General features: G+C 43.6%; 1 protein-coding gene across 1 annotated transcript; it reads right to left on the reverse strand.

Moving 5' to 3' along the window:
• Positions 1-1398: 1398 nt before the first annotated feature.
• On the reverse strand, positions 1399-23925 carry ERLEC1 (endoplasmic reticulum lectin 1). Its single transcript, XM_077334437.1, has 14 exons — positions 23607-23925; positions 21129-21233; positions 17413-17493; positions 14107-14184; positions 13889-13952; positions 13446-13486; positions 12772-12995; positions 10436-10565; positions 9489-9650; positions 8870-8929; positions 7420-7544; positions 6181-6258; positions 4241-4316; positions 1399-1698 (listed from the first exon to the last, which is right to left on the reverse strand). The coding sequence occupies exons 1-14, from the start codon at positions 23781-23783 to the stop codon at positions 1627-1629; spliced, it is 1473 nt and encodes a 490-aa protein (XP_077190552.1). The 5' UTR covers positions 23784-23925; the 3' UTR covers positions 1399-1626.
• Between the last annotated feature and the right edge of the window lie 40 nt (positions 23926-23965).

Raw genomic sequence — 23965 nt, forward strand, 5'->3', positions numbered from 1 at the left:
CCATTGCGTGGTGACTGCTACCACTGGCTTTCAAAAGCAGGTGCCTGAGCCAACTACAGATTGTTTCCTCCCCATAAACTTGGATTAAACCAGGGGTAGTCAAACTGTGGCCCTCCAAATGTTCATGGACTACAATTCCCATGAGCCCCTGCCAGCAGATTATCGTTTGAAATCTGAGATCATACAAATCCAAATGCGGAAGCAGCTACTGTTGCTGAATTATCTCAAGAACAGCAAAAAAACAACTCATTGTGACTGATACATTTTCATGCAGGGTGGCTACCTCACCCACAAGGAAGTGGAGAGTAGTTCCAGCCATTCAGTTAAGTAATCATCTGTAGGGAGCAAGCAGGAAGTAGGTTTTTAAAAAGCAGGTCATATGATGCTGCAACCAAGAATCACTCAGCAAAGTTAGACTACAGCTGTTTCATTCACTTATCAATTGTAAGATGTTTGGATGAGATATAGAAAAATGACATAAGAAAGCCAGATGACAGGAAGGCAGACTGGGGACATACAGCTACAGTTTATGAAGAAATGTTGGGCATTCCCAAATTACAGGCCTGATACATCTCTTGATGCTGCATGAGTAGCAATCTCTAGGAGTGCCATAAATACACTACAGCTGAGTCCTTCTTGCCTCACATACATTAACTGTTCTCAGAACCAGGAGAGTGGTGGTGGAGAGAGGGTAACTGGAAGTGTCTTATTCATTTATTGATTTATATACCGCTCCCTCTCAAGGTTGCTGGTTTTACCCCAGTTTCTCTACACTAGGAGCCTAAAGTGGTTGTCTTCCACTCCTCCATTTATTCTCACAAGCCTGTTGGGTAGGTTACCCAGAATATTTGAACTGGCTCTCTATTCCTCTCCTGCATTTTTTTCTTGATGGGGGGGGGGGAAGAGATCTAATGCTCTAAAAATGTGCTGGGGTTGGAAAGTCTGTGGTACTTGGCCAGAGAAACCTGACTGCAGCCTGAAGGATAATTAATTCTTAAGAGTATCTAAAACGGATAGTCATTTGAGATTTTGCTCCCCAATCTATCTATTCAGAATAATTAAGCAACTAATCATCCAAAAGGAGTGTAGCTCAAGGCAGGATGGACCAAATATAATATTAACAGGAACATCACTTGAATAACAACAAGCACCATTTTAAGATAACCAGCTCCAAAGAATTCATGAGAGGAAAAAAATGGCCAGACAGGCACAGCAACTGGAGAAACAATCCCCTCATTATTGCTTGCTTGTGTCTCCAAATTCTAAGGGCAGAAGATGTTCCAAGCCTCATTCTCATCTGTGTTCAAAGGAAACCGTTGAATCTTTTAAACGGGCAGTTATTTCGATTACGCTGACATTGCAGCGCCTTCCGTCTCCACAATGACATGGGACCAGTAAAAATGTTCAATATAAGATTTTACTTTTTAAAAGTTTGTCAATAGCCTCTTATATACATATAATATTCACAAAGTGGTCATGATAATTCTTTGCTTTTTATATGGGTCTGCTGGTGTGGTCTTTCTGGCTCAGCTCTTCTCTCCGCTGTTGGCTCACATGGAGAATCCTCAGTGTATTTCTCCTCCGGCAGCTTTTAAGGCTCTGAACTTTTCTATTTTCTGTGCTCCATTAACTGGGCACTGAAAGCAGTCCATACTCATTTGCAGTATCCAAAATTTTACAGATAACCGGTGACTCCACCTGAAAAAAGTCACAAAAATATTCAGTGAACCAGCAAATAATGTGTACCAGCTGAGGGTTCCAAATTCTTTTAAGATTCCTGGATATCAGTTGCATTTTAAACCTGTGAACCTTCATTCATGTATTCTGCAGCTTTCTTACACATTTGTTAACTTTAATGATTTAGATCCTAATCATACTTTCCACTGGTGGAAAGGGGCAGGGCAAATGTGATGATTCTCCCCTCCTATGCTTTTCCCAAGAGATTATTGACCCCCGGGCAAAATCTTAAAGGACATAGCAGGATACAGTGGAAAAGAGCAGCAGGAAGGCTGGTTTTTGTGAACATTGCTCTGTTCATACCTGACATGACCAAGAATGGATTCCATAGGTTAGGAAAGGCACAACCAAGCCTAAAAGAAGGCCTGTGTGGTTAACAATGCAAGTCAAGGGAAAATGATGGCATTTACTCCAGAATTCTTAAGGAACTCAGATGTGGTACTGTTGATCTACTACCCCAGATCACTAAATTAAGCTGCTTTACCAGAACCAATAGAGACAACATTAAAAAAAAAGGATCCAGGGGGAAGCCAAGAAATTACAGGTCAGTCATCCTAACTTTTGTCCCCTGCAAATTAATCACAGATATAACCATTAGGCATGCAGAGGGACAAAGCTTGCTGATGGAAAATCAGCATGGCTTCTGCAAAGGGAGGTCCTGCCTCACCAACCTTTTGAAGTTCTTTGAGAAAGTGAACAAGCATGTAGATAATAGTGACCAGCAGCCAACATATACCTGAACTTTTAAAAGGCTTTTGACAAGGTACTTTGACAAAGACTCCTGAGTCAACTTAGGAGTCATGGGATAAAATGGGTTCACATGTTTAAATAACAGGTTAAATAACAGCAAGCAAAGAGTAGGAATCAATGGACAGTTCTCACGATGGAGTCTCACAATGATTGGTATTGTGGCTGATATTATTTATCAATGATCTGGAACTAGGAGTGCATAATGTAGTGGCCACAATGACATTCAGGATGGTGAAAATCAAGGCTTACTGTCACAAGCTCCAAAGTCCTCCACAAAACTGGTGACTGAGTGACAATTCACTGTCGGATGTAGTGATGGTCACAGGAATAAACAGCTTTAAAAGGGGATTAGACAGATTCATGGAAGAGATCTACCAATGGTCATGGTGATTGAGGGAAGCCGCTACACATTTAGAAGCACTAAACCTTTGAATCCCAGAGTCAGGAAGCAACATCAGGGGAAGGCCTCTGCCTTAATGCCCTGTTATTCGGCATCCTGAGGAACTGGTTAGGATGCTGGACTAGAGGGACCAGTGGTCTGATCCACCAGGGCTCCTCTCATGTTATGTACAAGTCACATTTCAGAGAATAGAACTAGGAGGCTGTTGAGAAAAACAGCCTTTATTCTTGTGGCTGATATCTCATTAGGGGAGAGTGGGCACCTTTTCCTATAATTAATTGTATAATGGATGGATGGAGTGGAGAGTATATAAAATGTTTCTAGCCCACAACATGGAGTGGCTTGATCCAAACATGGACCCCTTATGGAGATGCAATCCCTATCTCCACCGCCCCCCCCCCACTACATTCTTGCATAATTCTTGATTCTTCCCCCCGCACATAACCCACTTGCCATGAAAGGTAGTTTGCCAATACTGAATGTCTGTATCACACACATATCCATACATATCCAAGATTTTGTGTATGTTCAGTTCTAATTGAGAACATCTATTTCGGAATACTAACTCAGCATAGAACTGTTTTCCTTTTTGATACCAAGTAGTGAAGAATTTGTTATCTGGGTAACCAAAGGGCCCAGGGGCTTGGATATATTTTATAAGAAAAACATAAGCAAAAATTCCATTGATTTCAATGGCTGATTTCAATTAATTAAATGAGTGGGATTTAAAGAGTGCAACTTTTGCCTAGATGGTGCCCAGTATTTTTTTTTCCATTCAAAAGTTTTTCTCTTTGACAAAGTTCCAAGTTAATTCTCATATTAGAACTAATTTTCAAATGCGACCCTGACACAAATTTGAGTACAAACACTGTATCCAACCTCTTAACATGCTTAGTATCTTTCCAGTTAAATGAAACAGCAGCCTCTTTGCTGGCCTATTCCAATTTTTAAAATGCAAAATGGTTTGGAACTACTTCACCCAACATTTGAACACTTTGCGTGAAGAAGGGTGCCTAAAAGGTTTTTAATGAGCTCTTACAATCAATTTTGCATTATTATCACCATTAGCCTTAAATCAAGGCTCTTGAAAAATGTGTCATAATTCTGCAAGCAATTTGTCCACCACCCAACTGTATTCCAGATAAATGTATTCAGAATGGGCAAACCACCAGTGGGCAAAGAAAAATTTATCCTGGACAGAGACAATACACAATCAGTCGCAAAATGATGGAGAATGCAAAACTCTGTACATGAACACTCATGTTTTCTGTAGGTTAAATGCATCTTCATGAAGAACTCTTTCTCAGAAACTAGCTAAGTTCAAAGCAAGTTCACAGGAACAGCTGTACATACCCCAAGGATGTATAGACAGATCTGGGGCTCCAGCATATACACAGTTACTGCATGAGGTGAATCTGATTCTTTACACCTTAAGACAGAAATTATCATTAGCAGGCCCTCTGAAATCTACAGGACTCTGATGATTATTTTGCAGGCTTACAATCAATTTTTATGTCTGTGGAGTAGTGCCAGGATACTGGCATCAATAAATTGCAATTACTAAGCAACTACTGTGCATAAATTTCTCAGTACAGTGCTACGAACTATGCATTTGCTTTAATATTGTAAACATGTATTTCTAAACAGTGGTATCTTGTTTGCTAAGCAATAGTACAAACTGAATGTTGATAAGAGGTACAATATCAAAAAAAAAGCCACTGGTTGTTATTGTTTGCATCAAAAGCAATGCCAGAGATAGATGGGGAGATTTCTCTGTGCTGAAGGTCAACCTTCAACCGTGCAGACTGCATTATAGAGAGTCTGGTTGCACAGATAAATTTGGGAGCCATTTGAAGTTTTTCTGACTGTGAAGAGCTCTGTATTTTGCATTTGGAAATTTTCTATTGCTGATAAAAACCACTTTGAAACACAGCGACATCTGGTGGCTTGTTTGATATTGTGCCTGTTTTATCAATATTCAATTTATACTATTGCTTAGGAAACAAGATACCACTGTTTAGAAATACATGTTTACAATATTAACGCAAATGCTAAGTGTGTAGCATTGTACTGAGAAATTTATCCATAGTAGTTGCTTTGTGCTTGTAATTTATTGTATCTAATTCTACTGTGGCTCTATTGGTTTAAAAGGATACTAGCATCAAGCAACGTACTGCAAACCAGGTCATAGAGCATGGATTAAAAAAATAAATAAATAAAAGAGCAGTGCCAGGGATGGATGGGAAGATTTCTCTGCAAACCTGAATAAAGGCCCAGGTTTGCAGGTAAAAACACTGGGGGGCTGAAATCCCTCTAAATCAAAACACCTACAGCTTTAAGAAAACAAAAATAGAGTCCAATAGCACCTTTAAGACCGACAAAGATTTATTCAAGGTGTCTGCTTTTGAGTTGGTCTTAAAGGTGCTTAAAGGTCTTAAAGGTGCTTAAAGGACTCTATTTTTGTTGTGCTACCTCAGACCAACACAGCTACCCACCTGAATCTAGTTCTGGACCATTTTGTGGGTTGCTAGGCAACCTCAACAATATTGTCCAGCCTTTCAAACAAATTGGGAAGGGGGGCGGGGTGGCAGGAATTTTGATTGATTGGTTTGTTAGATTTTTAGCCTGCAACTCCCAGAACGGCTCATGGCGGGTTACAACAATTCTTTCAAAACCCCCAATAAAACCCCACATAAAACCTGTATCCAATACAAGATAACTGATGGCTGGTATTAACCCTCCCCCCTGGTTTGTCAGACAGCAACCACCGTGGGGGTGGGAGTTTACCCAATGGTATTGCCCTGGTTTAGGTACTGCTATGTCCCAAGTTAAGCATGGGAATGTTGATGCAGAAGCTATCAGATTGGGCTGCAAATCATGAATCAAGCAGTGCAATCATAGACACATTGTTACGGTCACAAAAAAAGGAAAACAGAGACATGTATTAAAAAATAAATGAGTTGTAACTTTGGGTCATAATCCAGGAAAAAACAAAACAACCCCCCTCTTAAGCTCTCATGGTGCTTTTGAGTTTTAGCACCCTGGACACTGCATGTCAGAACTGGAGAAAAAGAATGCTGTTAAAAGAAAAGGAGCCTCTACAAAGCACACACAAGCCACTGGAGCTCTTCAGCTTGCGCTCAGGGTTAGTAAAGACATAAAAATGTCCCTTAAAGAAATGTGTGCTTTTAAGATGCCATAGCACTACCACAAACACTTGTCATCAGGGTCAAATTCCAATGTGTAAGTTGGTCCAGTCCTGAACTGAATATTTTGTTAAGCATGCCACTCACTTCAACTTCACAGTCACCTGTCGGGGCTTGCCGGTTGAGTCACACAGATCTCCATTTCCATAGTAGTGAGACACTGTTCTGCCAGGAAAAAGTGTTAAGAGTTTTATCACAATGTTCCATTTCAACTTGCTCCTTAAGTAACAGAAGGCAAAAGCCCCTAGCCTTCCCACAACTACTAGGGTGCAGCAAAGCAAGTTGCTACGAGTACTAACTGTGCATAAAGCATGGCAATATGGTAGATAGACTTGTAGGCCTCACCCAACTTTACTATGAGACACACGCATTTCAAGAGACCTCCAAAGTGTACAAAAGCACTTCTAACCACAGAGCTGATGCGGTTTGGTGGCTAAGGGGACGGACTAGGGCAAATGACGTTCAAAGCCCCATTCTGCTGTGAAAGCTGGCTGAGTAATCTAGGGCTGGTCACTCACTCGCATTTGAAGCTGCTGAGAGGACAAAAGGGAGGAGGAGAGAACAATGTATGCTGCCCCAAGCTCCTCAGAGGATGGGGGAAATAAAAATGTACCGTATAGATGACTTGTACTTCTTCGTCTTGAACCTGTTTTCCTGGGACAGGAAAGACTGCTCAGAGGAGGGGAATAGGTGGGGAAATTCTGTGATCCTTGTATCCAGATTACTCAGTCTAACCCCAGGTGCCCATGAAATCACCAGCACAAAGGCTGACTTCAAGCTACTTTAATGCACAGGCTTGGAAGCAGCCACTCATTTGTGGCAAAATACAATCTCACCCTAGTGACACGGCAAGAAAGCCTCTATAAAGTGGAAGACAGCTGGCTCTTTGTTTCCTCTCAAGCCACCCTAGTTTAGTGTGCAACTAACTTCTGTAGACTCATAGGCAAATCGGCCTTAATAAGCAGCTGAAAGGTGTAGCAATTAGAAATCTGAACTTTTAAGATGTCCTGAGTGGAAATAAGTTGTGTGATTTTTCTTTTCTCCATGGAGCCTGAACAGAGCCAGTGCAATATAGTGCTCAGAAAGGCAGATTAGAATCTGGGTTCAAATATGCTGTGAAACTCACTGAGGGACCTTGACCTACAGGGTGGATGGGAGAATATAAGAGAGAAGGGAAGTCACCTTGACTTGGAAGAAGGGGGGAATGAAATGCAACAGACGGACAGGGGAAAGATGGTCTCTGCTGTGTTGGTTTTAAGGCAGGTGTTAGAATAAACTGACAATCTCCTTTTTCGGGGTTCTATATGAAAACTGAAGCAAACGTACTTTACTGTTTTCAGGCCGTCATCTCTGAGCTGATATGCTCTGGCCTCGTTGTTCTGTGCCCAGTGAGTATGTTCTGCCTTATTCCAGGTTCCCACAACTACTGTTGTTTTGCCTTTTTCCTTATCCTTAAAAAAACAAAAACAAAAGATAAACAAGGGTAAGTCAACAACAAGGGTTGTGGAATAGTATAGTACAGCCTGAGCGTGTCAGTTCTCAGAAGTTAAGCTGGGTCAAATATGTGGATGGAGGGCCACCAAGAAAGACTGCAGAGAAAGGCAAAAGGGCCAGCCATTTCTCACTTGCCTTGAAAACTCCATACAGTGGCCTCCATAAGTCAGCTTCGACTTGACAGCATGTCCACGTGTAAGTTAGTAACAACAGCTTCTCACCCAGTTACAAGCACCATCATATTGAAGCTCAGAAGAACCATTCTTGTGAAAGGGCCCCAGTGTAAAAAGACCATCCACCACCACACCCTGAAAAGTGTTAGAGACTAGAAATTTTTCAGGGAAAATAACAGGATTTTAATAAAGATGGTGTGCTTTCACAAACCACGATTCAAAAGAATAAAGTCACGTTGTGGTGACTCGCCCACTGAACAAACCAATTGTGTGCTTTCTGTGTACTGCAGATGTTGGGAACACCATGGAGTGTGAAATCAAATATATTAAACACAGGGGAACAGTTCTCATGCACAAATCCCATTCAAATGAATGTGAGCTGCATAACATCACATATCTGCCCCAGCACGCATACTACTCTGGGGGATATTAGGCCAGCATTGTTTAGCTATCCCAGAACAAATGCAGTAATGTTGATGTGTCTGAGTTACATGCAAGCACTGACTAGTCTCGGCCATTCCAGACTGATGCTAACTGGATTTCTAATTTCCCGACATTCTGCTCGTCAGATCCTGGAAATTATGCAGGGTCAGCCCTTGTTAGTATTTAGATAGGATACTACCAAGGAAACACAGTGTTGCTACATGGAAATAGGCAGTGGCAAACTACCTCTGAAAGCCTTTTGCCTTGAAAACCCTGTGAGGTCATGGTGGCTGTGACTTGACGGCACTTTCTGCCACCATCTCAAGCCTCTGTGACAAAGGCAAGGCTATAAATAAAATATCTGAAGAAGTGAGCATGCACAGGAAAGCTTGTAACTTGAATAGAACGTTGTTGATCTTAAAGATGCCCCTGGACTCAAACTATATTAATAAAATTCCTAAATTGCTGAACTCAACTCCTCTGCAGTGCCAGAATTTGGGACCATTTCACCCAACATCATGTCACCAAAAGGAGCCAACATCACAGGTGAAAGGGGACAGCATCTTTACCACTGAATTTTACTTCCTTTCAGGTTCACACTCTGCTTTCAAGAGCTTGCCTGAGCAGCCAAAAAGCCTCATGTGGCCATCTAGTGGCAGAACCTTTCAAATGTCATTTGTACATACCTCGTGATATTGATGCACGTATTTGCCATAGCAAAATTCATATTTCCACCAGCCAACCCCCTACAAAAAGCATGAGAAAAAAGTAATGTAACATCAAGCATCTTCTTTAGAAGTTATTTACCAGGCACTTACCACTATAGCTTGTATATTTTAAGCAGGGACACAATTACAGCATGGTGGAGACATCCACAATACCCGGCGTATCGTGAGCATCATCCAGCTAGTCTCCAGACCAGCTGACCTGCACAAAGAGACTCCTTAAAGGGCCCAGACCCCCACACAGGTGTATCAGACCATATTTGAAACCATATGAAACATTTGAAACCATTTTAAGCAAGGTTGTTTTGGTACATCTGCTGTTTCCCCCAACAATTTTAAAATATACCACCTTTCCCCTGGGGGCTCATGGTGGCTCACAACAATAATAAAGATAACATAGTACAATAACATCTAAAATCCTAATTTCATTTATTAAAAATTAAAAAATTTCCTTCCTCACCTATTCCCCTCCCTTGAGCAGTCTTTCTTGTACCAGGAAAACAGGTTTGAGTCAAAGAAGTACAAGTCATCTATACAACAACTGCAAAAGGCACACAGTCTTGGATGCAAATCAGCTCACCCCGTGGAAACAATAAGACCCACTAAGGAATTCCTTTATGAGTTGATCATCTGTCAGTTTGGAAATGTGTGTTGTGCCAACCGTCAATAGCTGGTTGCTTCCAACAGCAACTGGTTTGTGGACAGACGAAAACTTATCTTCCTTTGTTGAACTAGTTTCTTCCTGAAATGAAGAGGGAGGAAAAATCAGTTTCAGAAGGCACTGAACACTTGCCAGGTACAGTATATTTCAGAGTTGAGCTGGACAACTTGTTTGGACAACTTGTTTGGACAACCTGTTAATTTTTACGATAAACTGAATAGCCTGCCACATTCCTGTGCTGGGTGATTAGAATGGGACAGTAATTGAGACTCTGGAAGCTTTCTTGGAAGACACCAGCCACGCTGGACGGGTCCCCCTCTCTCAAACTGGATGAATAAATATAAATCACAGAAAAACAGGGAAGTCTATTACTTCTTCTGAGAATAGGAGGGGCTGCCCCGAACAATTAGCAGCATGTAAAAACTGCAAAGCATGACATAGTTTTGAAGAAGCCTTTTCCCGACTGCAGGGCTATTCTAGACATATGCCGACATCATACAAAGCATGCTTACAATTCTCATTTAAATTTATGGCTAAGTCCTGTGCACCTAAATTCAAACAACGGAAGCTTTTTTATTGTAGGTAGAAAAAGAGAATGTTTGTATGAAAGACTCTGTGAAAACTTCTTTGTGATGTATTGTGTGTCTAAGTGAACAGAAGCAGGAACTTGCTTGGTTAAAGGCACAATTTTTTCCTTGTTCAGTGATGGAAAAAAAATGGTTTCACTAACTGGATGTGATGTGCATGCTTGTCCTTTAAGCAGAGGAAATTAGGACCCAGATTTTCAAAGCGCAGCAGATGCAGATTATCAGACACAATCTACACTTCACATTTGTGGTGTCACCTTAGAGCTTCAGTATTCCTACCTCCTTGGCCTTTCTCAAAGGCATCTTCAGCATTTCTTGCTGCTTCTCTAGCTGCTCCAAGTTATGAGGCTTCAGCGGGGATCCTGGCAGTGACTGACAAAATATGTCATTCACAGGGGAAGATCTGAACCTGTCCAGAAAATATCAATGACCGTGTCAATACTATATCAACACTCTGGGCACATCTTCCCAGTCCCCTTTGTAACCAACAGCCCTGTACAGGGCTATAGATGAGCTGGGGGCTGAGACTGATTTCACCAAAGCATTCCCACTACTTCCTTGCATGCATGACTGGGGAGGAGTTTTGGGGGAAGGACCTTTGGTCCAGAGCCTTTAACAGCTTTTACTTCCCTACAACAACCAACCCAAGGAAATGTGCTCCCAATAGTATGGGCTTTGGGGGAGTCATGGAATACCAGGGTGGCCAACCCTAGTTTGCACCATCTGTACTAACATTAATGAGTCCCATTCTCAATAACAAACACTAAATGTTGAGGCAATCGCCACTAATATTCATGCCAGGGGGAGTTAGTCTGCACTGCATGCCATGTTCTGTTATTGTGCTACACTTCCTAGTTCCCTTCTCACAAAATTAAAGATGTACAAATAGCTTTTCAGGGAAGCTGTTGTGATCTGCCACAAGATCCTCCCTCCAATGTCACACAGCTCACAGACAGTATTAGCAAGATTGTCTGGGCCAACTTTTAGCAGGCTATGAATGCCTTAGCAAAACACAAGAGCAAGATGATTAAGAGGAGAATAGACCTTGCAGGTTAAATTGCCTTTTAGCACTGAAATCCTAAGCAGAATTGCTTTGAAGCAAGTCCCACTGAAATCAATGGAGCGAATGATTTCCAAGTCAACTGCTGCAAACCCAGTACAAGCTTCAGAGGTCTTGACTATGCACCGTCAGCCGGGCTGCAGAGGAATGTGTGCCTTGAACTCATTATCTGAGGAAAGGCAAAGCTTTTCTTTCCACTCCCGGGAAAGCCTGTTATTCTGCATGAGCCTCAACTTCTGAATCATGGGGGGTGGTAGGGTGGCAATTTAAAGAAAATTAACAAATTTAAGGCTCACTTAATGACACTAGACTTAAGCACACTGAACCTTTCCTCATTATGCCCAGGGAATCTGACCCAAACCTCTTCAGATGTGTTACGATGATCCCATCATCGCCTCAATAAAAGTGAAAGCACTTATGCGTGTACTGTGTGTGCACCTAAACTTCTTCAAGGGCAAGTGGGTTTCCAGGAACAGGATGACAGAGGTAGGGCAAGGTAAGCTGTTAATAAAACCTGGATCAAAATGCCCCAGATCACCAACTATGACCCCCCCCCCAAAAAAGAACAAGCACAGGCCCAGAACTTAATATATGATCTTCAAAATGGCAAGTACATCTGCACCTATATACTTCAGAAATGTGACCAGCCTTCTCTTCCTACAATATGTGCAAAGGAATGAGGTATTAGAAAAGGGGAACACCTCCTGATATTTCATCATAAAACAAGGGCAGCCAAATTATATGTGTAGTTAGTTACATTTTTTTCCCTTTCAGATCCATGACTTACAAACACAATTATCTTTAAGCCTCATCTGAACCCTGTGAGGTAATGTGTAAGCACACTTCTAAATTCTGGTAGTTTTGTAATCTGTTACTACTTTTAATATAATTCCAGAGTATTATTTAATTAGTATATTTATAATGCTGCCCTTCCTTGTGGCTCAGGGTGGTTTACATTTGAACTTGTTATAAGATTCAGGAAATGTCACTTGTGATCTCATACAAAGGAAAACCATTGTAACTGTAAACATATAACATTTAACATTTTTTAATGAATAACACCAAGAAGCTGGTGATCCCTGGCCCCAGGAAAGCCTTCTCCATGCTGGTCCCCACTTGGTGGAATGAGCTCCCAGAAGAAATCAGGGCCCTGCCAGAACTAAAACAATTCCGCGGGGCCTGCAAAAGGAATATGGGGGACAGCCCTGTGAGGTAGGTGAGGCTGAGAGAGCCCCGATATTACTGCTCGTTCAGAACAGCTATAGCACTGATAAAGCACTGTTCCCTCCAGTTTTAATTTTATTGGGAGTAGTTCCTAAGAACGAACTTCTAAGAAAATACTGTAGGCAGACACTGGACCGCAGAATCTAATTGATTAGGTTCTTAACATACCTTTCTGCTGGCAAGCTCAAGGCAATCAACAAAACAAATCTGCATAACTGAATCACATTAAATCTACATAAAAGAAAATTGAAAGCTGGTTTTCTTATCTGCAGGTGGAAACTGATTTTGCTAACCATAGGACCTCAGGTGATGTTTTAACTGAAAATCTTACCTATATTTAGGATGGCTGCATAACAGGGGGGTTAAAATGACCGCTTCATATTCACATGTAGTAATCTCTGAGACTGACTGGATCTCATGCTTTGATTCAGGATCGCACACATACATGACTGTGCTTGATCTGGGCTGGTTTTGTATCAAGCTGCAAGGTGTGCCATTTCCCATTTCAACAGGATAATATGGAGTCATTTGCCCTTCTATATTTTTTGAAGGAATCTAGATTTGCAAGTCAAAAGAAAAAAGCATTGGTTTGCAAAGTATCACATATGTTCTGGTGAGTGAACTCTAAGCTCATTTCCCCCAACTTCTTTGCACATGAAATTGAATGGTGGGCATCTAGTGGAAGAACTAATAGGTCTGAATAAATAACCGGGCCTGTCGTTAATGCCTAATGTAAGTGCTCTTGCTACAGTATTTTACATACAAGACAAGTAGGCAAATATACATATATGTGTAACATTAGCCAAAGATGGAAAAGGGAACTGCAATAATCTGCAGAATTGGATTCTGTGGATCTTTCCCTCAGTGCAAGAGGCTTACATCAAGGAAAAGCTTAATGTGCAAGAGAAAAGTGGCACAGTTGGCAGAAAGAATCCATGAGATACACCACAGAGCTGAATGCTTGAATAGAACTGTTTGCACAAGAGAGAAAGATTTCCTACTTGCCTCTTTTCCACTGTCTTTTTTGATGTCATTTTCCTCTTGTTCTGGAAAAGATTAAGAAAAGCACTAGGCATCAGATGTAGCCACTAAAATAAAGATATGTCACATAGGTTATAGAAAATATCTCTCTAGTTCTGGGTGCAATCCAAAGTATTATTATGACTTCCTTCTCCCATTGCAGCCTGCCCATTAACTGAAAGATTTTGGCATCAGTCAAAATTTGTTTTGTTTTTATCGTAGGCTACAGGATTTGCTGTCTCTATTTATAAACTACCTCAGGGATTACAGATTGAGAGACTATTATTTAAAACACAGGGGCAGAGTGGAACAGAAAAGCAGTTGAATAATTAATGCATGTCTACATTCCTGCAGTTTAAAACTATGCAGTTTAAAACTGATTTCTCCACTTAGAAGAGCATCTCCACTTAGAAGTCAAAATGACAAACCTGGGTCTAGTAGCAGACTCTTCCGCAGCATGTTCCCAAGATAATATTCTTGAATGTTGGTTTTCTATAAACAAAAGAAGGTGTTTTTATTTTTTGTGCTTTAATCTTTAATATGTTGATATTTTACTGGAAACCAAACCCGAAGAAAGTTCAGCAATGAAAATTCAGGCTTAAGTTTTATTTTTGACCTTTAGAATGAAAGTTTTAATGAGACATACCTTCCCAGTTTCCTTCTCTTCATGATACTGGCGAATGTGTTTGCCATGGCAGATTTCATAAGTCCAATAGGATTCAATCTAAAAATGCATTGAAATTGATATATATAACTGTAAAGTCTATTTTTAAACAGCAAAGCATCAGTCTGGGCAAAACCTTGGAAGTCCTCTAGAACTCAGGTAGCAAAAACACATTAAGAATGTCAAAACATTAATGTTCTTACCATCCTCTACTACAATTCTTGGGGCATGAAGACAGCTTCAACTCCCTGCCAGATGCCCTACATACATATGTAGGTCCAACTGTGTAACTCTATATCCTAATATTCCAGCCTTTTGCATTATCAGACTCTCTCCCTCGACGTGCACAGAGGAAAAATGTAAAGAGGAGTGAATCCATGATCCTGTGTAGCTACTAAGTAGCCAGGGACTTTAATCATGTGCAGTGCTAATGACCATTTATTTATTTATCTATTGCATTTGTGTACCGCCCTCCCCTGAGGCACAGGGAGGTTCACTTGGAACATAAAGAACAATAACTCGATTTTGTGTCAAGTAAAATACAGCAATAGTAACAACAACAACAACAACAACAGAGAATAACTATTTGACAGTACAATCAAACAGGTCCATGGTTCAGTTCAGGTACATGTATTCCTGGGAGTTGGGTTCAGGGCCCAGCGGTTCCGGTTGACCTTAACCAAACGCCTGGCGGAAGAGCTCCCTTTTGCAAGCTCTGTGAACTGTTTTAGTCCCATTAGGGCCCTGATCTTCTCCAGTAGCTCATTCCAACAGGTGGGGGCTAAGACAGAGAAGGCCTGGCTGAGGTCAAGAGGTCTTGTTTTGGGCAAGGGATCCCTAGCCAGTTGGAAGTTGCAGAGCGCAAAGCTCTTTGAGGGGTGTAGGCAGAAAGGCGGTTCCTCAGCTACACTGGACCCTGACAACATATGGCCTTGAGGTGATTACGAGAACCTTTAGACTGATCTAGAATTTGGCTGATAGTCACTGCGATTGATGGAGGATGGACCAGATGTGGGACCTCCATGGTGTTGCTCTGAGGACCCTGGCCACTGAGTTTTGGACCATCTGTAGTTTCCATATCAAGGTTAAGGGCAGGCCTGCATAGAGCGAGTTGCAGAAGTCTAGTCTAGAGGTGACCATTGCATGGATCACAGTGGCTAGGTGTTCTGGGGCCAAGTAGGGCACTAGTAGTTTGGCTTGGTAGAATGCCAGCCATGCTACTCAAGTGACCTGAGCTTCCCACTAAGAGGGAAGCACCCAGGACAATGCCCACGTTCCTGGTAGAGCGAGTCACTGATAGCTGCACACCATCCAGGGTGCGTGGATGCACTTCCTCACACAGTCCTTGCCTAGCCATAGGAACTCTGTCTGCGAAGGACTGAGCTTCATACGACTCTGCTTGAGCCATCTCATCACTGTGTCTAGGCAGCTGGCTAATGCTTCTGGAGCACAGTCAGGGCAGTCATCCATTAGGAGGAAGTGTCATCTGCATATTGATGACATCCCAGCCTGAATTTCCATACAAGTTGGGCAAGAGGGCACATGAAGATATTGAATAACACTTGAGAGAGGATCTCTCCTTGGGGTACTCTGCAAGTGAGTTGTCGGCAACTTGATAATCTCTCTCCTATCAACATCCTCTGTTCGCAATCTCAGAAGGAGATCAGCCACTGAATGGCTGTCTCTCGTATTCCAGCATCGGTGAGGCGGTGAGCTAAAAGCTTATGGTTGGCTATGTCAAACAATGCTGAGAGATCTAGTTGTACCAGCAGTGCTGTCCCACCTTGGTCCAGCTAGCGATGGAAGTCGTCCGTCAGAGCTGTCTCTACCCCATGGCCAGGCCAGAAACCTGACTGAGATGGGTCTAGGATTGAAGCTTCTTCCACGAATGTTGATATTTGATCTGCGACAGCCCTTTCCACCATTTTCCCCAGAAACGATAAGTGCAAGACGGGTTGATGATTGTTGGGCTTTTGCAGGTCTAAAGATTTTTTTTTCAGTAACAGGCATACCACTTTCTCTTTAAATCCCACCAGGAATTCTCCCGTTGAGAGAGAAAGGTTGATTATCTCCTGGAGGGGGGCCTTTATTCTTACATCGGATGTTTTTAGGAGCCACAATGGGCAGGGGTCTAGTGGGCATGTGGTTGGCCTTGCTGCTGTTAGCATCCTGTCCACTTCAGTAAGTTTGAGTCATCTGAAGTTAATGTTCTTTCTAGAGACAGCCAAGGGCCCCTAGTTCACTTTCTGTGTCTGTTGGAGGGAGGTTGCGGCGGAGTGTCGAGATTTTGTCTGCAAAATTACTTACAAATGCCTCATAGCTGTTTTGGTGCCCTTCTGACAGGGCAGTGACAGATTGAACTATCCTATACAACTGTGCCAGCCGTGAGTGTGCAGACGTGATTGTTGTTGAGTAAAAATTGTGTTTTATTGACTTCACTACCATCTCATAGGCCTTTATCAGCATTCTATAAGATGTTCTCGAGGCTTCATTCATGGTTTGCAAAATAAGTTTGCAGGGTAGAGATTTTGTTGTGTACTGACCTAGTGTTGCATATCCCCAGCGTCAGAGGTGGGTTGTACAACTTGACTCTACCCTAGTGTCCCAAGGGATGTGAAAATCTGATCCGTTTTTTGGTTGTATAGCTTGTCTATTCCCCAAAACCCTCAGGACATGGGAAAAAATTCTGTGGGTTGGATCCTTCCTCCAAAAGCAGCATGTTCTCATGATGCAAAAATAACTCCTCTGATGCCAGGCATCCATGCATCAGAGAAAAGGCCCTCTGCACTAGGGAAGAATGCCATTTTTAGAGGAAAAGATCTGCCAGAATCAGCATTATATTTTCTACACTGGGCCATCTAAGAGGGAGATAAATAAATATGAAAATAACAGGGATGTTGAGCTTTAGAGACAAACGTCTCCAGTATCCCTAAGGGTCACCACAGAGGTGCTTGTGATGGGGAAGGGGAAAAAGAACATTGCAACTGTATAAGATCTACTCAACACCACCATGGTCTCAGCCAGTGGCCCATCTATCTAGCACATGATGCAAATGTTCCTTTTCAACTAAGATAACAAACCAAGGCCCATTTTCCACCTGTAATTAATCAGACACATTATCATTTAGCAATACATGTTATTCGAGAGTAAACATTACGTTTAAAGGCCACAGTCCAGCAGACAAAATGAAAAAGTAAAAGCAGTAAAGGTTTGCAAAAAGCTTTTTGTTCTTGGTTACTAACATAGGCATAAGCTGGGCACTTTTATCTCAAACCAAAGTGGACGTACTCGGTAAGAACAGCTGCTTTGTTTAAAAAGAGGTTCCAACAATTCGGCAGGGCTTGGCCCTTTGTAATCCTTTTCTTCCTCCTAGGACAAGAAGAATTAAGAATGCATGTCAGCACAGTCATAAAGTGACACAAAGAATTTATGGAACACTATTTATTATTATTCTATTATTGGATTTGTTTCCCGCCGCTGTCGGCAAGCTGTCTCATGGCGGGTTACACATTAAAACCCCACATAAAACACAACTATAACACCCCATTAAAATTATGACATCCCTGTTAAAATCATGTACCCTAACAAAAACATCTGATCTTCTATGCCACAACTTCAACCATAGACCTGGCAGAAGAGCTCCGGCTTATAAGCCCTGTGGAAGGCCAGATGTTCCCACAGGACCCTCATCTCTTCCGGGAGCTCATTCCATCAGGTTGGGGCCAGGACTAAAAGAGCACTGGCCCTGGTTGAGCGAGGCAAACTTCCCATGTGCCAGAGACCACTGTTAGTACTCATAGAGCATAAAGCCCTGAGGGGGCATAGGGCAACAGGTGGTCCCTCAGATATGTGGGTCCCAGACTGCAAAGGGCCTTAAAGGTCAAAACCAAAACCTTGAACCTGACCTGGGCTGCAACTGGCAACCAATACAGTCTCAGCGCTGGCTGGATGTGGGCCCTCCAAGGTGTTCCCATGAGGACCCTAGCAGCCGCATTCTGTACCAGCTGCAATTTCTAACAAGATACAAGGTCAGGCCTGCCTAGAGCAAGTTACAGAAGCCAATTCTGGAGGTGACCATCACATGGATCACCATGGCTAGGTGCTCTGAATACGCTAGTAGCCTTGCCTGATGTAGGTGGTAAAATGCCTGGCAGGCTACCTTCATGACCTGTGCCTCCACAGATAGTCATCCCCCAAATTTCTGGCCAGGCATGTGGTGTTCAGTTGTGTCCTGGTCAGAGTGGGTAAACTCGCTTGCTGTCTTCCTTCCCAGCCATAGGACCTCTGTCTTGGAGGGGTTGAGTTTCAGGGGACTCTGCTCGAGCCATCCAGATATGGCTTCCAAACATCTGACAAATGATTCCTGGGGGGAGTCTGCCCGTCCGTCCATGAGCAGATAGAGCTGGGTGTCATTGGCATACTGATTACAACCCAGCCCATATCTCCACACCACCTGAGCCAAAGGGTCCATAAAGATGTTTAAAAGTGTGGGGGAAATCACCACTCCCTGTGAGCCCCCGGAAGGGAGTTGACAATGGCGTGACAACTCATCCCCCACTGCCACCCTCTGTATCTGGTTCTGCAGGAAGGAGCGCAGCCATTGAAGGGCTGTCCCACATATCTCTGTCCTAGTGAGGTGGTGAGCCAACAACTTGTGGTCAGCCATCTGGTCTAACATTATGAGGGTGGCCGAACTGCCCCAATCTAGCTGGTGACAGAGATAATTTGTAAGGGTGACCACAACACTATATCCACCCTGTGTCCATGACAGAAGCCCGACTGGTATGGGTCGAGTGCTGAAGTTTCCTCCAAGAAAGCCAGGAGCTGCTCTGCAGCAGCCCTTTCAACCACCTTGCCTAGAAATGCAAGTTGTGAGACATGGCAGTAGGTGGTCCCGTGGATCCAGAGTTGTTTTCTTAAGGAGAGCGAACCACTGCCTCCTTCAGCAGCTCAGGGAACTACCCAGTAGACAGGGTGAAATTAATAATATCCCTGAGCAGGCCTCCTATCTGTTAGGCACCCTCTATGAGCAGCCAAGACAGACAGGGATCAAGGGGAAAAGCGGTTGTTCTCATTGACCCCAGCGACTTGATCACTTCAGATAGTGAGAGTCGTCTGAAGCCATGAAACATTATTCCCGAGAATGGCCAACAGGCCTCCAATTCCCTATTTGTATCAACCATGGTGGGAAGGCCCTGGCAGAGCGACAAGACTTTATCTGTGAAAAAGCTTGCTAGTGCCTCACGATTAGGATCCAATTTGCTAACATTTTGGCCCCTCTCCTCGAGGGTGGTAAGAGACCAAACTACCTTAAATAACTGTGCCAGGCGTGAGCTTACGGACACAATTTTCATGGCAAAAGAAATCCTGCTTTGCCATTTTCACTGTCAACTCATATGCCCTCATAAGTGTGTTCTTGTCACTTAGTTGTGAGTTTTCCGCCACACTCACTTTAGTTGTCTCACTTCCCTCTTGCTCTCCCAAAGCTCCCTGGTTTACCACAGAGCCTGTCTGAGGCGAGGAAGGAGAGGACGGCTAGGGGCAATTTTGTCTATGGCCAACAACAGGCGGGACAGCCAGTCCTCCACCAGTACCATCAACGATTCACCAGGAAGCATCAGATCCTGTAGAGCATTCCGGAATCCACTTGGATTCACAAGTCTCTGTGGGAAGGCTAAAATATGCCCCTTGACCAAACAGAGAAGGGATGGCATTTTGAGCCCGGCCTGCAGGGCATAGTATGGAATGACAGACTTCACCACCAGATCCACCTCTATCCCAGCACCAAAGATCAAATCGAGGGTGTGGCCAGCCTGATGGGTAGGACCAGTAACAAATTGAGAGAGCTCCAATATCACCATGGTTGACAGCAGGTCTAAGCCATGCCCCGGGGACGGTGCATCCACATGGACACTGAAGTCCTCCAGGACTATAAGCCTGGGAAACGGCAACATCCAGGTGGCCACCACCTCCAGCAGACTCGACAGGGCATTGGGCAGGTGATACACCAGCCTGTTGGCCAAGCCCTCAAAAGAGTCCCATCCAATAATGACACACTCCACTCCAGAGATCACAGGTGCTGGAAGAGCCCTGTCGGAGAAAACCTCCTGGACAAGAAACATCACCACCCCCTACCATATGGATGCAAGATTGATGCAGGACCAAGAACCCAGACCAGTTCTTTCAGGGCCACCGTTTCGCCCTCTTGCACCCAGGTCTTGGTCACGCAAGCAAGGTCTGTCCTAGACTCTGCAAAATAATCCTGTAGAGTCGAGGCCTTGTTGTTAATTGACCTTGCATTGCCAAGCACAAAAGTCGGATCCTCCCTAGCTTCCACCCTCACACATCTGGGGATGGGACGCAGGTTAGAAGAGGAGCAAGCATGTCCAGGCCTGCGGTCATGTCTCCATGACGGAGGCCCACATAGAAGAGACACATTTGTGTAGCTCAACATGTCACTGAAAGCAAGCACAGAAATTTTTTTCTAATTGTAAAACAAATTTAAAATTGGAACACTCTATAGATCTTCTGATTTTTAAAAATTGCTCAGTCAGTACTTCTTCTTATCCTTCCACATGATGAAATATGCCACTAACTTTCTTAATGGTTATGGGCTAAGAGTGGGTTGAAAATGGCAACAATCTAGGGAATCAGTAATGGAATCCAAAATACTGTGACTTTAGCAGAAGCTGCAGAAAAGATTGTTACCATTTTTTCCCTTCTTTGTACAGTCCCTTCAAAAGCTGCCCTGAAGTTTGGGAGGAAACTACAGATAGGGTGGGATGCAGGAAGGGAACAGGAGTTTGCACAAAAGTAGAGATGATTGTGTCCGGTGAATTTGTTCCATTGCAGCACCCTGGGCCGCATCTTATCCTGTAACTGATAGCCTTCAGAAGGGGCTTTTTGGAGGACACGGGGAGATGCAGAAAAAATACGTCAATATTTTAAATATATACAATAGTTGATGCAGAAATACTGGCTTTAAAAAAGGAACCCAAACTTGCCTCATCTCCACTGGCTACTGCTGGAAGAACACACTTGTATTTTTCTTTGTCTGTTGTTGTCATAATGACATAATGATCTTCTCTGTACAGAACCCCAGCAGCAGGCTAAAATACAAATAAGGAAAACAGATGGGAGGTAGCTGTATTAGATGTCAACAAATATCTTTTAAAAGTGGATTAATAGTGCTAGACAAGGTAAAACAGATCTGCAGAGTGGTAACCTCTAGGGAAAATACTGCAGTGTTGAGGCCAATCTCTGATCCAGCATGACTGCTTTACACAAGTGGTCTCCTCCTTGCCAGGCACATTATGGCATTGCAAAATGAGAGTTACAAATTATTCTTCCTGTCCATTATTAGAAAAGCCTGCCTCTTTAAATCTTCAGCAATCTTCAGGAATCCAACATTCTGACAAATAAGCCACAAGACTGTATAGGTAGGTAGGCTTAGGGTTTTTTTTGGCCAAGTGTGCCTGAGCCTGGGTGCACCATGCTTTATTATTTATCGCATTCATACTCCACCTCTCTTTCATCAAGGAATTCAGGGAGGCACCACTATACAAGGTTCCCAGGAGATCTCTTAGGCTTCCCTTGATAAAGCAATGGTCCTGACTCAGTAGAAGGCAACTTCATATGCGCACTAACTAGACTTGAGCCAGAGGCCTGCATTATATGCTCCCCAAGCAATCCCTGACTGCTCTAAGTTATGATGCAATCTGGTACAACAGGTTATTCTTTTACTTCACTCAGCAAAATCAGCAGCCACCAGATCTTAGGGAATGCCAGGTCTTTAAAAAAATGGCTCAGCTGAGCCCAATCTCATCATATATTGTAAGCTAAGCATGGTTGAGCCTAGTTAGTATTTGGATGGGAGACCACCGAAAAAGTTCAGGATCACTATGCAGAGGCAGGCTAACTACCTCTGAATGTCTCTTGTCTTGAAAATCCCACAGAGTCACCATAGGTCAGCTGTGACTTGACAGAACTTTCTACTACCATCAAGCTGGCATGATGACTTTTAAGGGGAAAGTGGCTTATACTATACTAAGTTTCTCCTTCATTGGATTTGTACATAAATATTTGTCTGCTGGAAAGATTAAGGACTCTGGCTTACTGGGTCAACAACCGCTAGACAAAAAATACATCCTGCCCAATCATCTGCATCAACCAGACTGATTTTAAAGTTTATCACTTCAGAAGGAACAAACATTACTTGTAATAGCCTTTTAATTTGTGCCTTCATTCTTTGGGATCTATAAATATCTGTTTTAAAACTATATTCTCTCCCTTCTCATTACAAAAAGCAAACAAATATATCAATATTATCATTTCAGCTTTTATACCACCCCTCTTGGACTAGCTGTCTCGGGGCAGTGTACTACAGGAATTTAAACACTGGTTACAAGAATAAAACAGTAAAATACATCAACAATAATAGCTTAAAATGAACAAATTAAAAGTAGATAAAAATATAAACACCGATAGATTCTAGACAATTGGTGGTACAATAGTATGAGGTGGTGGAAGGACGCGGGGAGAGGGAGATTTAATCAGCTGTTTTAGGTGTACTTTCCTCTGGCCTTATCTTTAAGTCTGGTGGAAGAGCTCTGTCTTGCAGGTCCTGATCTCTCCTGGGAGCTCATTCCACCAGGTATGAGCCAGGGCCTTCTCAGTTGAGGTCAGGCATAGTTCTTTGCGGCCAGGGACCCTCAGCAGGTTGGTGTTGGCTAATAGCAGTGCTCTTTGGGGAACAGATTCAGAAAGGTGGTCTCTCAGACGCACAGTGGCCTTGAAGGTTAGCATCAGAACCATAAATCAGATTCCGAACTTAACTGAGATCCCAGTTTATGATTTCACTGCTAAGGTAAATGTCATCCATTCTATATACATTTCCTACAGAAGATAGAGTCCATCAATCCCACCTACAAAGAATGCTTGAACTACGTCCATTCCTATCTAGGAAGTTTACCCCCACAACTCCACACTGTCCTGCAAAACGCAGCTCGAGACACATTCTGATTGTGGAACTAATACTAATGCTTAAAACCAAAGACTGGCAAACTTAAATCTCGCCCTTTTAAAAACCAGGCTGCCCATTGTTCCCATATGTGCTTTTGTAAAGCAACAATGCAGTCCCTGCACGGAAAAACAAGCGGTCCATCCATCCCCACTGCGAGCCGCCATAAACAGGAGAGGCAGCTAGCCTCGAGATTGTCTTGCTTTTCCGAAGCATTCTCAGCTATGCTGCCTCGGCTCAGGGAGGGTCCACCAGAAGCCGCTCGTCCTGACTCAGACCAGGGGCCGACCAAGGTCGGTCATGTTCGCAGACTGGCAGCAGCCCTACCGGGGCTGACCATTTTTTCACACCACCTTTAAACCCGAGGTGCCCCAAGATGCCTTAGGCGTCCCCTGCGTAGAAAGCAAAGGCACGGAGCCGCTGCCCGCGCAGCCCTCCAGCCTCTCTCCGTCCGTCCACCCACCCTGCTGAGTTCGCTGCCCGGCCAATTCACTCGGAAAAGGACGTCGTCCCTGAACTGGGGGAGCGACCTGCCTCCCCCAGCGGCCGTCGCCTCCAGAAGCCCCCAGAGCAGCAGCATCCGCCACGCTGCCGCTTCCCGCCGGAGGGGCCGCTGCTGCTGCTGCTGCCGCCGCGTCATGTCGGCGAGCCCGGCCGGGGCGGCGGCGGCGGCGGCGGGGGGGGGCACTCCTCCGGCTCCCAGCAGTAACCTCACGCCCAAACGCCGGCCACGTCTGCTTCCGGAGGGAACCCCGACATCATTTCCTGCGCGCTCAAAACAAAATCCCCCCCCCCTCTGCGAAATGAACTAAAGGGTGCGCA

The sequence above is a fragment of the Paroedura picta genome, chromosome 1 (genome assembly GCF_049243985.1).
Source record: "Paroedura picta isolate Pp20150507F chromosome 1, Ppicta_v3.0, whole genome shotgun sequence".
NCBI classification, from domain to species: domain Eukaryota; kingdom Metazoa; phylum Chordata; class Lepidosauria; order Squamata; family Gekkonidae; genus Paroedura; species Paroedura picta.